This window comes from Hylobates moloch, unplaced genomic scaffold (genome assembly GCF_009828535.3).
Source record: "Hylobates moloch isolate HMO894 unplaced genomic scaffold, HMol_V3 SCAFFOLD_4, whole genome shotgun sequence".
Lineage (NCBI taxonomy): Eukaryota > Metazoa > Chordata > Mammalia > Primates > Hylobatidae > Hylobates > Hylobates moloch.
Genome location: NW_026652279.1, coordinates 107,977,517 through 107,991,359, shown reverse-complemented (window position 1 = coordinate 107,991,359; position 13,843 = coordinate 107,977,517). Strand labels below are relative to the sequence as shown.

Genomic DNA, 13,843 nt, shown 5'->3' with positions numbered 1-13,843 from the left:
AGTATGGATGCATGAAAAGACCAGTTGTAAGATATAACCCATTGTGCAAAGGATTCTAACATTTTTTCTTTTATAGTAAACAGGCTCTGCTAGAAATTTTCTAGAGCTTTATTCAAATCTAAAGGCTTTACTAATCCTCCTTGAGTAATTATTCGGCAACAATTCCCTAACAATCACAAACTTTCATAAGGAGCCAGAATTACAAAGAGAGTTCATATGAAAAGACACTTATATGTCTGTCTTCCAAACAGAACCTCTACTTTCAAAGAGATGAATTACTATATGTAGATATATAGGTAGTAAAAGCCAGTAAAGTTTATATATATATATATATATATGAATATATATATGTATATACATACGATAAATCATTGTACTATAATTCTTTTGACAACTCCACATCTAGAGCTATTCTTCTACTAGGACTACCATCTAAAACAAAACTGCTTTCCTTTATTCTTCTATAACAAGAAGGAGAACAGACATAAAACATAACTGGAAGCTGTGATGCTCCAAAAATATCACAGGATCGGATGACACGAAAACCTTCACCAAACTTCGGACCATGACACCATTCACATCTGGATGTGCTGAAATGGAGGAAACAGCAAGTCAATATTTAATAAATTTTTACTAAAGACTCTGTGCTATGCAAGACTCCAAATAGTATAAAATATGGCCCTTATCTTCATTTTGCTTACCAGCTAGATGAGTGCTACCCATTAAGTGAAAGACTAAACGCTGAAAGAGCTAAACAATAAAGCAGATATATGTATAATACAATCCTAGCTTTTTAAAACAAAAAAGTATATATATGCATAACAAGAAAAAACTCTAATGATAGACCCCAAATTGAAAATAGTTATTATTCTTGGGAAATGTGATCACAGGGGTTTTATGTTTCTTTATAATGTGTTTATTTTCTAATTTTTTATAATAAACATGTTATATTTTATGATACAAAATAAATATATCATTAAAAATAAAGGTACTATAATAACCTAGTATGGAATTAGAGTCCATAATGTATTTTTAAATGGTTAGAAATCAGTTAAAAACTATTAATCCATTAGTACATTAACATTAGTACAGGAATAGACTATTCACAGAAGAAGAAAAAATGAATGTCAAGAGAACATAGGTAAAGCTTTTCGATCTCTCTGATAATCGGGGAATACAAAACAAAATAGCAAAGAAATACCATTTTACAATCATCAGATTATAAGAATATGTTTAAGTATTTAAACCAACTGTAAAACCACTGGAAGAAAACATAGTGGAAATGCTTCAGGACATTGACCTAGGCAAAGATTTTATGGCTAAGACTTGAAAAGCATAAGCAACAAAAATAAAAATAGACAAATGGGACTAATCTCGAATTAAAAACCTTCTGCACTGCAAAGGAAAAATCAACAGAATCAACAACCTACAGAATGGGAGTAAATATTCGCAAAGTATTCATCTGACAAGGCACTAATGAATATATGAGGAACTTAATTCAACAGCAAAAAAAAAAAAATCTTATTTTAAAATGACCAAAGAATAGATATTTTCAAAAGAAGATGTATAAATTGGCCAATAAGTATATGAAAAAATGCTCAACATCACTAATATTTAGGGTAATGCAAATCAAAACCATAATAAGATATCTTAGCCTGGTGAGAATGGCTATTATAAAAAAGATAAAAAGTAAAAAATGCTGGTAAAGACGCAGAAAAGAAGCAACTCTTACACACTTTCAGTGGTAAATGTAAATTAGTACAGCCATCACAATGGAGGATGGCAGTTTCTCAAAAAAACTAAAAATAAATCTATCATACTATCCAGCAATCTTATTACTGGGTATTTATCCAAAGCAAAGGAGATCAGTATATTGAAGGGACATCTGCACCCCCGTATTTATTGCAGCACTATTCACAATCGCCAAGATATGGAGTTGACCTAAATGTTTATCAACAGATGAATGGATAAAGAAAATGTGGTATATACACACAATGGAATACTATTCAGCTATAAAAAGAATAAAATCTTGTCAATTGTGGCAACAGGGATGATCCTAGAGGACACTATGTTAAGTGAAGTAAGTCAGGCACAGAAAGGCACTCATATGTGGAAACTAAAAACAAACTGAGCTCATGGAAGTAGAGAGTAGAATTGTGGTTATTAGAGGCTGGGAAGGGTAAGAGGAAGAGGAGGATAGGAGAGGTTAAAAATGGAAAAAAAATCACAGGTAGATAGGAGTTTTAGTGTTCTATAGCACTGTAGGTGAATATAGTTAACAATAATTTATTGTGTATTTTCAAAAAGCTAGAAGATTTTAAATGTTCACAACACAAAGAAATGGTAAATAAGGTGATGGATATACTAAGCTGATTTTATCACTACGTACTATATACATGTACTGAAATATCACTCTGTATGTTATAAATATGTATAATTATGTGAGAACTAAAAATAAAAGAAAAAATACAAACAAAAATTTCTATCATTCTCATGGTCAAGGAAGTCAAGGTAAAATTCTGTGGAACATGAGTCTTCTGACCCCATTCTCAATGGAAGTGGATTCTCTGTCTCAGGTGATACAATGTCGGTAGAGAGACAGGGAGAGGCAGACAGCAATGATAAGTTGTACAGGACAGAAAAGACATACATAGCTGCTAATTGACAGGGCAGCCATTGGAGTGACAGCAGTAGCTGAGCATAGAGTGACTTTAGTGCAAGCCTACAGCTGAGCTGCAATCCAAAGAACTCAGCAAAAGTAGGACAGTACCGAAAATTTTCAGTAGCTAGAAATTCAGGATTAAAGCCAAGGGTAGACATTGGAGGATGACTGTGGTTGGGTGACAAATCCCTCCCTCACTGTTCTTATGTTTACTAATATCACAGTCATCTTTGATGAGATTGAACCCTTAGTCACTTTTCATCCTCCCTTTCTCACTCGGCTCACATACCTAGGTATGTTAATTTTACCTCCATAATTTGTCTTGCATTTCCTGCCTGTTCCTACCCATGCTTATTACTTTGGATCAATCCCTCCTTACCTGTTAACGGACATGAGTGTTTTAACTGACCTCCACCCAGCCTTCCCCTGCACTAGTCTATCTGTGACATACTGCCAGGTCTATTTGTACTATTTGGACTTAGTGACTCTCAAGGCCTGAAGAAAAAACTTCCAATGCATTCAGTGATCTCCAATGGACAGCTAGCTAACTCTGTTTATTTCTTTTTAGCTCACTTCTCGGTATTTTTTTCTTTTTTTTTTTTTGAGACGGAGTCTTGCTCTGTCATCCAGGCTGGAGTCCAGTGGCATGATCTCAGCTCACTGCAACCTCTGCCTCCTGGGTTCAAGTGATTCTCCTGTCTCAGCCTCCCAAGTAGCTGGGATTACAGGCATGTGCCACCACGCCCAGCTAACTTCTGTGATTTTAGTAGAGACAGGGTTTTGCCATGTTGGCCAGGCTGTTCTTGAACTCCTGACCTCAGGTGATCAGCCTGCCTCCACCTCCCAAAGTGTTGGGATTACAGGCGTGAGCGACCATGCCCAGCCACCACTACTCTTTTTTTTTTTTAGGCGGATTCTCACTCTGTTGCCCAGGCTGGAGTGCAGTGGCACAATCTTGGGTCACTGCAACCTCAGCCTCCTGGGTTCAAGTGATTCTCCTGCCTCAGCCTCCCAAGTAGCTGGGACTACAGGCGCCCGCCAACACACTCCGCTAATTTTTTGTATTTTTAGTAGAGACGGGGTTTCACCACATTAGCCAGGATGGTCTCAATCTCCGGACCTTGTGATCTGCCACCTCAGCCTCCCAAAGTGCTGGGATTACAGGAGTGAGCCACCACGCCTGCTCCACTACTCTTTATGGATGTTTTGTTCTGGCTGAATATTTATTTTTCTCTTTGTACACATCCCTCTTTTCCCATTTTGTTTCCTCTTTCTGGAATGTCCCTTGAACACAAGACATAGTTCCAAATTTTACTGGTCCTTCAAGACCCTTCTCAAATACTATTTCATCCCTAAATCTTTCCCCTATGTCCCCAACTATTTGTTATCAGCTCCTCCTCCAGCTGCTTTTATTTATAATTCACTTGTGTCAGTTTTTATTTACATGAAAATGAGTCCTTGTAAAATTTCCAAACAATAAGGAAATATATAGAGAAAAACACAGAGATTCCTGCTTATTCCTCTCTTCAATCACTGGAACTCCTCTCCCTAGAATAACTAAGGCTCTTCGCTTGGGTTGTCCCCTCCGGCTCCTAGATACGTAACTGTTTCTTACAAAAATGGAATCTTTCTCACGTTTGCATCCTCACTGTGTATGTACGTGTCTGTGGGAACAATTTGCTTTGCTTTTTTTATTTAATAAAATGTCTTGGACAACTTTCCATTTCTTATTAATAGCATCGTAATGTTTTATGGTATGAATATGCCATAAGTTATCTTACCACCCTCTGACTGATGCAGATTTAGGCTGCAGTTATAATCCCTATATCTAACTTTGTGTTTACATGTAACTATTTCTATAAGACAGATTCCTGAGATTTAAGATGCTATTTTAACGTCTAAGAAACTGTCAAATTGCCTTCCAAGAAGCTTTCACCAATTTATAGTACCAACAATGATACATGATGATAGTCATATTTTTGGGCATCCAAAGCTAGCACAATATCAATCTTTTAAATTTTGATAAAATAGGTAGGTTAAAAAAAGATTGTTGCTATTTTACATTGCAGTTTCTTGATTACTAGTGATATTTCACATTCTTCATGTTTATCACCTATCTGTATATCGTCATCCATGAATTTCGTATTCCTATCTCTTATCTACTAGTCTATGGTTTATATCTTTTCTTATTGATTTATGGAAGACATACAGTAGTGTCCTCTTATTGAAGGTGTTGCTTTCCACAGTTTCAGTTATCAACTGTAGTCCAAAAATAATTAATGAAAAATCCCGTAAATAAGCAATTTGTAAGTTTTAAACTGCCCACCTGGGACAGGAATTATCTCTTTGTCCAATGTATCCACATTGTAGACGCTACCCATTGTTGCCCTCTGAGTTATCAAATCAACTGTTGTGGTATTGCAGTACTTGTTTAGGTAACCCTTATTTTACTTAATATTGCCCCAAAGTGCAACAGTAGTGATACTGGCATACTGTTATAATTGTCTCATTTTATTATTAGTTATTATTTTATTAGTTATTCGTTATTGTTAGTTATTAGTTATCTCTTACTGTGCCTAATTTATAAACTTTTTTCTGTATAAATGTGTATTTTATTTAAAAACAGGGATATTGAAATGTATTTATGTGTTACAGCCCTTACAGAAAAATGACAAGTTTTATAGTCCTTTTATTTGAAATTCAGTGTAAACTGATCTTAAACTATAAATTCATAGTTGTTGGAGTTTTTTTTTTTTTTTAGTTTAAATGATGTGAAAGCATTTGTTCCTTTCAAAGGCTTCTATGCCTTTGAATGACATATTCTCAGTAACTTATTTGCTGGTAACTAGAGTATGTGAGACTGAGTGACTACAATATGCATATTTCAAGAATTAGCTTCCACTGCATTATAATACATTTCCTAGGAAAGCTTTTGTATTTTTCATAGCCTTTCCACATATCCCTCATTTAAGCAGTCACAGTGTTGCAGTTTTACTTTGTTTCAGAGGGGAAGGCCATCTTGTTGGCATAAGGAGGGCAGAAGATATAATCTGCACTCCAGCCTCTTCCCTACAACCTAAAAGGGAGAGGAGTTGAGGCAGATGGGCTGGGACTAGACTTTTTGGTAGTCACATTATAGCAGATTGGGTAAGAAAGGCGGGTTAGGTTTTTTTAAATTTCAAACTAATAGGACAATGAGGCAAAAGCAATAACCATACCATAATGTTCAAACACAAGTAGGTTAAAATGTAGTACAGTTATCCCTTGGTTTACATGGGGGATTGGTTCCAGGACCTTCCACATATACGCAAATCCACACATAACTCAAGTCCTGCAGTCGACCCTTTGGAAACTGAGTATATGAAAAGTCAGCCTGCTCTATAAGTGGGTTTTGTGTTTGGTTAATGATATATTTTTGATTCGTTTATGGTACCCTCTAACAGTTTAAACCCATGTTGTTCAAGGGTCAAATGTATTTACTTCTGGATTATGGGATAATGAGTAAATTATTTTTACTTAGCTACTTAAAACTTTTCTATATTTTCTAAGTTTTCTTCAAAGAGCTTTGTTTGTTTGTTTTTAATCAGAAAAACATTCCTCGCATGCCAGTTGTTAGAGAGATGCAAGAGAACAGGGTAAGTACATGGGCAGGCCAGATCTGGCAGGCCGAAGACAAATGGGAACCAAGGCTCATTATGCAAGCCAGAGAGGGGAAACGAAGGTAAGTGAAGCACCAGGCCTCCTCCGCCTATGGCTGTGAAGTATGCTTCACATATACTGGTTCTTATCCTTTCGTGCACTGATGGTTTAGGCCAGGTAACAAGAATCCCACTTGGCTTTTTGCTCCATGTCAGTCCCTATGACATTGCTGTTGTGGCATTAATGCATTTCGCCATGACTTCTTCATACTGTTTTTGTGTCAGTAACCCTTCTGTTATGTTTTTACTTTCTTCAAATTTGGGTAACAATTGCAATGTAGCCTTCAGTGGATGGCTTTTCTTGAAGAATAGATGGCTTATGGAGAATGTTTTTCATTCACTTCCATCGAACATCCTCTAACACAACTAGATACAGTATATTCTTCGCCAACTGAGCAGTAAATCCTACAGAGAGGTGCAAGTTCTGTCAGAAACTGTGCCCCCCGCTTAAATTTCCCAGAGACCTTGTTCTGAAGTCTGCTACAGTTGGTACTGATCTGACAGGGAATGCCTTTGTTTTTCCACTTTGAAGAACTGGATGAGATTTTGCCAATGTGATGACACATATTCGGTTAGAGTGCTGTGGTATACAGTGGTCCTCACAAGATCTTCCTTTGACATCTGCTTTGTACCAGCAAGTGAAGTATTGATCCACGAACAAAGGCACCACCGGCTCTGCGGTTTTGCCCTCCGTAGCCATGGTGACCTCAGGCGCCACCACCCCTATAAATTAAACTTTATCACAGATATTCATGTATAGAAAAACACAATGTATATAAGGTTCAGTGCTACCCATGGTTTCGGGCATCCACTGGAGGTCTTGGAATGCCTCTCCCAAGGATAAGGGACGACTACTATATATATATATATAAAATTCAACTATTTTAAGCACTGCAATATCTTCTTCCAGTTAATGGCTTGTCCTTTAATTTCATTGATAGTATCTTATATTTATGTAAATATTACACTTTTGTCAAATTTATAAAACTTTGCTTTACTGTTTACATTTTTTGCATTGCAGTTAAGATATGTCTGCCTACCACGAAGTCATACAGAGAGCCTTCTACACTTCCTTGTAAAAGCTTTAAACTTTTGCTTTTCATATTTAAATCTTTAATCAAAATGGAAATGATTTTTTTGTGTGTCTGATGGTGAAATATATATAGCAGGAATCTGATTTCATTGTTTTTTCCTTGTGAATGACTAAATGTCTCAGCATCATTTTATTCCAGTCTTTCTTTCACTACTGATCCACAGTGCTATTCTGTCAAAATGTCAAGTTTTCCCACATGCATGAGAACAAAATAACTGGACTATGTTTTCTCTTCCATTGGTTGATTTGCCTTTCCCTGCACTTAATACCAACATTTATTACCTTCTCTAACTTTGTAGTAAGTCTTGATGTCTGGTGGGCAAGGCTTTTATGTTAGGCTTTTTTTTTTCAGGTTTATTTTGGCTATTTCAGATCCTCTCCTTTTCCATATACAATTTAGAATCAGCTTATTAAGTTTCTGAGAAAATTCTATTGGCATCTTCACCAGAATCGCATTGAATTTATGGTTCTATTTGGGGATAACGTGTTTTTAGTACTGAGTCTTATTATCCCTAAATATCTGTAACTCTTCCATTTATTTCAGCCTTCTTTACTATTTTATAAATCTTTAGCTTTTTTCCATAAATGTTTTGCACATTTTTCACTTAATATATTCCTACATTAGGTTTGTTTCTTCCTATCATAAAAAGTATCTTTTAAAAATTATATTTCTAACTGTTTGATGTCTGGTTTTAGTTATACTTTTTAAACCCCATATCATAGACATTGTTATTAGTATTTCATAGAGATCATGTTTGTTTACCTACATATTTTCCAACTGCTTTTCTCACCATTCCTTCTTGCCTCTCAGAACTTGCTTCTGGAATCATTTTTCTTTTTTTGATGTATATCCTTTTCAACTTCCTTTGGTGAAAATTTATTGGGAGTAAATTCTGTTTTGGTTTATCTGAAAATACCATGTTTTCTGTTGTTCTTGAAAGCTTTGCTGGGCAAAATAATATTTTTTTTCAGTCACTGGTCCACTGTTGCTGGCAGTTGATTTGTTGTTTTTTGTAAGTGATTTTCTTTTTCCTGGCTGATTTTAGGTTCTTATCTTTGTCTTTGGGGTTCTTCAGTTTTACCACAAGGTATTTTACTTAGCTTTTATAGAGCTCCCGATGATGTCTGCGAATTCACATCTTTTATTACTTCTAAGAATCTGAAGCCATTATCTCATTGAATAATGACTCCCACCATTCTCTCTGTTCTCACTTTCTGAGTCTCCAAGTGTATGTTAAATCTTGTCCTTTTTTCTCCAATCTCTTTACCTCCTGTCTACATATTTACTATAATTTCTTCAGATCTCTCTTCAGGCATGTATAATCTGCTATTTAACTCATGCATTGAGTTAATGTTAACTATTATATTTTTAGTTTCTAGAATTTCATTTTACTTAACATTTCTTTCTCATATTTTCCTGGTCATAGTTCAATACTAATATCCTAGGTCCTTGGAAATTAGTATCTGTTTGTTTTGCTTTTTTCCTGGTGGCTCGTTTCCTCATATATTTAGAAATTTCTTCAAGCTGTGAGCTAATATTCATTTGAATGTAATTTTCTGGAACCTTTACAGTCTAAATCAAGGATGTTTCTCTCAAAAACTTTTTTTCTGCTGGGAGAGTTAGTTCACTGCTCTGGGACCATTTAGCCTCTTTTGGGGTCCACAATTAATTCAGGAATCTCAAGTTCAGCTTCCCAAGTACCTTGTGGTGAATCCAAATTTCATGATCTCATATCTGTTTACCACACACTAGTTAGGTTATAATTCTTCAAAAAAATTACTGCCTTTGTGATTTTTCTTACTTTCTCATGTGCATTCATGAATGTTGACATCTTAATACATTAAAATCAAAAACTTCTGGTTCCTTTTTCACTGGTAGATATTTAACCACTGTTCAATTTCTCCAATAGTTACTAGGCTGTTTAGGTTTTCTGCCTTTTATTGAGTCAATGTTTATAATTTATATGTTCCTGGGAAGCCATTTTACTTAGGCATATAGCAAATATTTGTTAAATTAATAACCTAAGCACTGATGGTCAATAATTCAATATAAATGGTCTTCTACCATCTGAAGAAAATAAGCGACAAGCCTAAGTGGACTGTAAGGATGTGGGAGTTTAAGTACCCTGGTCTTGAGATTAGGCAATGGTTCCAACACTGGTCATTGATACCCTGAGGGAGGTTACTACATGCATGCCTGCTCTATTCCTGGTCTCCATGACAATCCCAATGGAGTGAAACACCACCCAGAAGAGTGTGTCTGGAGCCAAATAATTTTTTTGGAAGAATCCACTTCTATGAACTTAGAAATTTATAGAAAAGATTTATGCAACAGCCATAGAGACAACTCACATTTCACACTGGATTTAAGTAACAACTTGAGAATATCACACAATGGGGCCGGATTCAGACTACATTACTATACGTGTAGAACTGGATGGAGTGATTTGGAGAATTGTGTGTATGGTTTTGTGTGTGTCATGGAGTACGTGTGCGTGTTAGTAACACTGTCATCTAAGCCTGTAATGAAGAACATTTTAAATGCTTAAAGGTATATTTTGGTTAAAAGGGCTTCAGCATTTGCTCACCATTTTAAATGCTTAAAGGTGTATTTTGGTTAAAAGGGCTTCAGCATTTGCTTACCATTTTAGTAACTTCTGGACTTCTACTGGGATCTTATCATAAAATTTATGTAGTTTATTTTGGACAATGAACAAAGAAATAATTTGAGTAAGTTGTTGTGGATTATTCAAAGAATTATCTCTCCAAAAACAAGGATGAGTGAAATTATTCTCAAACTGAATTTTTGTCAGGTTAAGCTTCAAAATTCCATGTGGGAAAAAATTCAGTTCATTCCCATCAACAGTCAGTTTTTCAAGTGATCTGTAAATAAAGGAAACCATACTTTAAAAGGTATTATACAATTCATAATATTAAAGTAAAATTCTGCCTCAATTGTTCATGAAAATTGGCATCAAACTAGTACCAATAAAATACAAGTATGAATTTAAGTATTTCTTTAGAATCAAGAGAATTAATTTATAAAGCAATTGAACCAATATAGTATTATGCAAATAAGTGCATTTGAGTGAATAGCACGGTTTAAGTATATAGTTTGGATTTTTGCAATATGTCATCACTATGAAAAAATATCTACAAACACAAGACTAATCAATGTCATATTACATAAAATATAGTATAGTATGATACACAGAATATATTTTCATAGACAAATTAAACATCAACACATATTCAAGCCCAATCAAAATAGTGAAATCTATGATATCAAAACATATGTGCTACTTTGTGCTTTGACTTTTCATTAACTGGGTCCTCTGGGTTTTTTCTGTGTCAATTACTTCTAATAACCCTTATTATTTATTCAAAGAGAACCAACATTACTGATTTTCTTATTTTCACTTGCCTCAATGGTATTTTTGTACAGTCATGTATCTCCTTTCTAATTAGTCCTAGAAGCAGACAGAAAAGAGTCTGTTCATGAGAGACACATAAAAATCAAATCAAAGGCTGGTCCAACTTGTCAAATGTATTAGAGGTGAAAAGGCTGATATATGAACTTTAGGAAACAAACTGCTGAGGGCCTCTAGATTCTCATTTACAGTCTAGTTTCACATCTCATATCTACACAGTGTAACTTATTTATGACTCCTGCTTACAACATTAAAATGTGATCAACAAGGGTATTTAAAACAATGAGGCTAGGAAGATGGCACCCCAGCTCTCTTTATCCCTCAACCAGAGTTTGACTAATTCACCTCTCATGGTCTGAAAAACGTGAGCAAGACCCCAGGCTCTGCCTCAGTCCTGAATGAGAGAGCTGCCATGGCCACCTTTTCTTCTGCACAAATCACAAGCCTAGGGGCCGGCAGCAGAGAGCCCTGCTCTGGTCTGAATGTTTCTGTCCCCCCAAAATTCAAATATTGAAATTTCCACCTTAAGTTGATGGTATTTGAAGGTGGGGCCTTTAGCAGGTGACTAGGTCAGGGCGGGAGCCCTCATGCGTGAGATTAGTGCCCTTATAAAAGAGACTTGAGAGAGCCCTCACCCATTCTGCCATGTGAGGTTAGAGTGAGAAGATGGCTATCTATAAGGAAGTGGGCCCTCACCAGACACCACATCTGCGGGGGCCTTGATATTGGACTTCCCAGGCTATGGGAAATAAATTTCTGTTTTTTATAACTGCCCAGCCTATGGTGTTTTTTTACAGTAGCCCAGGCTGAGAAATACAAATTCTATGTGGACAATCAGAATGAGTGTGGCACACTCTAGGCAAATGCTAGTGAAGGTTCACCACGGCTCACCTGAATAGCCATGGTGAGGCTCTCCCTGCCTGAGTTGGTTTACCTCGAAGGACACACCTGTTTAGCTGCCTCCTTCCCCTCAATGAGTTCTAAGAGAGCTAGGCAGGCTAAACATTTTTTTTTTTTTTGAGATGGAGTCTCATTCTGTTGCCCAGGCTGGAATGAAGTGGCCTGATCTCGGCTCACTGCAAGCTCTGCCCCCTGGGTTCAAGTGATTCTCCTGCCTCAGCCTCACAAGTAGCAGGGATTACAGGCATCCACCACCACCATGCCTGGCTACTTTTTGTATTTTTAGTAGAGATGGGGTTTAGCCGTGTTGGCCAGGCTGGTCTTGAATGCCTGACCTCAGGCAATCCACCCGCCTCGGCCTCCCAAAGTGCTAGGATTACAGGTGTGCGCCACTGCACCTGGCTGCTAAGCCATCCTTAAAGCTAGAATAGCTCTGTGTTGAGACTGCCTTGGCAGCTGAGCACCCTGAGGTGCAGAGAAGCTTCCTCCTGGTCCACCACTCACTTTCTTAGCATTCTGAGTGGTGTTCTGTGACTGCCATTGGACTTGCATGGAAGAAAGAGTGGCCAGAAGAGAAAAACACATAGAACACACAAAGCAAAGGTACTGGGACAAGCATCTTCTGTGGAGGGATGGATACAAAGTTGGGGAGGGAGTTGGGGAAACAAGATTCAAATACAGCACACACAGACACACAGAGATGTTCTGGAACCAAAATGCATGATTTGTAAAACTAAAAAGTTAAGTGGATGAATCAAAGAAGAACATGATCTTCATGGGGATCCAAATTAGAGGCAAAGTAGAAGAAATAATTCAAAACAAAATAAATAAATAAAGAAAAACCATGAGAAAAATCTAGGTACCATGGAAGACAGATCTAGGAGACCTAACATGTAAACAATAGGCATTTTATGAAGAAGATATGAAACAGATGAAGAAGGAGAGGAACTATTTAAACATATTTTCTTAACTAGAAAAGAGAAGTTTGAGCTGGCTGATTCAAAGAATTCACTGAATTCCGGGAAAGACAGCTTAAGAAAAACACAACTTGTAAGCATAATCTAATAAAATTCTGAAAGGTCAAAGATTATGGGAGAATCTTAGTCTTTGCAGTTAAGAAGAAAAGTCACTTAGGAAGAAAAAAGAATCAAACTGGCATCAGGTGCCTCCCCAGCACCCTGGAAACTAGAGGAGGACACAATGATGGAGGCTACTGTGAGACACGCTGAATGAAAGCTTGTCCACTCACTCAGGACATCATTTATTTGTCAGGGTTAAAGATTCAGAGAAAAAATTACCTATGTATTCCATCTGAGGAAAATACTTAAGGAAAAACGCTCAACAGCCAATGAATCAAAAGAGACACGGCCAGGTTCCAGGTGAGAGGAAAGGAGCAAAACAGCTGTAAACAATGAGTCTTGAAATACATACAGATAAATATAAAAGGAGAATGAACTAAAATGCTTGTAAGATTTAAGTGCTAAATAAACATTCTTTAATAAAAAGAGACATGATGCAAAGGAAAATACTAATGAGAATCTGAAACAAAAGTTTCTAAACTATTTCAGCAAAGCCTAGAGTTGAATAAGGGGAAGATGAGTTTGGAAAGAAAGCAGGAAAATAACAGTGTTCTAAAGGTCTCAACGAACAGTGGAAGGCAGCAGTGGGGAGACAGACCATCATGGTGGGGGAAGTAGTTTTTATTTTGCCGTTATAAAATATTAAAGAAAATGTGTTTGATTATGAGTTTGGGAAAAGGAAAGGTAGCCACTAACAGATTAGGGTAGTACAATAGAATGCCAAAATTAATAAGATAGAAAAAAAGAGGTGGTAGGATCACTTGAGGCTAGGAGTTTGAGACCAGCTTGGGCAACATAGTGAGACCCCCGTCTCTACAAAATATAAAAAAATTAGCGAGGCATGGTGGTGTACACCTCTAGTGCCAGCTGTTCAGGAGGTTGAGGCAGGAGATTTGTGAGTCCAGGAGTTCAAGGCTGCAGTGAGCTGTGATCATGCCACTGCACTCCAGCCTGGGCGACAGAGTGAGATCCTGTCTCTA

The 13,843-nt window shown here is 36.8% G+C and overlaps 1 protein-coding gene and 1 pseudogene across 1 annotated transcript in view; both read right to left on the bottom strand.

Moving 5' to 3' along the window:
* Positions 1–376: 376 nt before the first annotated feature.
* The window catches only part of LRRC63 (leucine rich repeat containing 63), a 66,035-nt gene continuing 52,568 nt past the window's right edge, over positions 377–13,843 (bottom strand). Inside the window, exons 8-9 of the mRNA XM_032150841.2 lie at positions 10,097–10,336; positions 377–590 (exon numbers count right to left, since the gene is read on the bottom strand). Coding sequence (XP_032006732.1) covers positions 377–590; positions 10,097–10,336 — 454 coding nt within the window. The remainder of the gene's footprint in view (positions 591–10,096; positions 10,337–13,843) is intronic.
* LOC116467249 (protein Abitram-like) lies at positions 6,520–7,060 on the bottom strand (annotated as a pseudogene).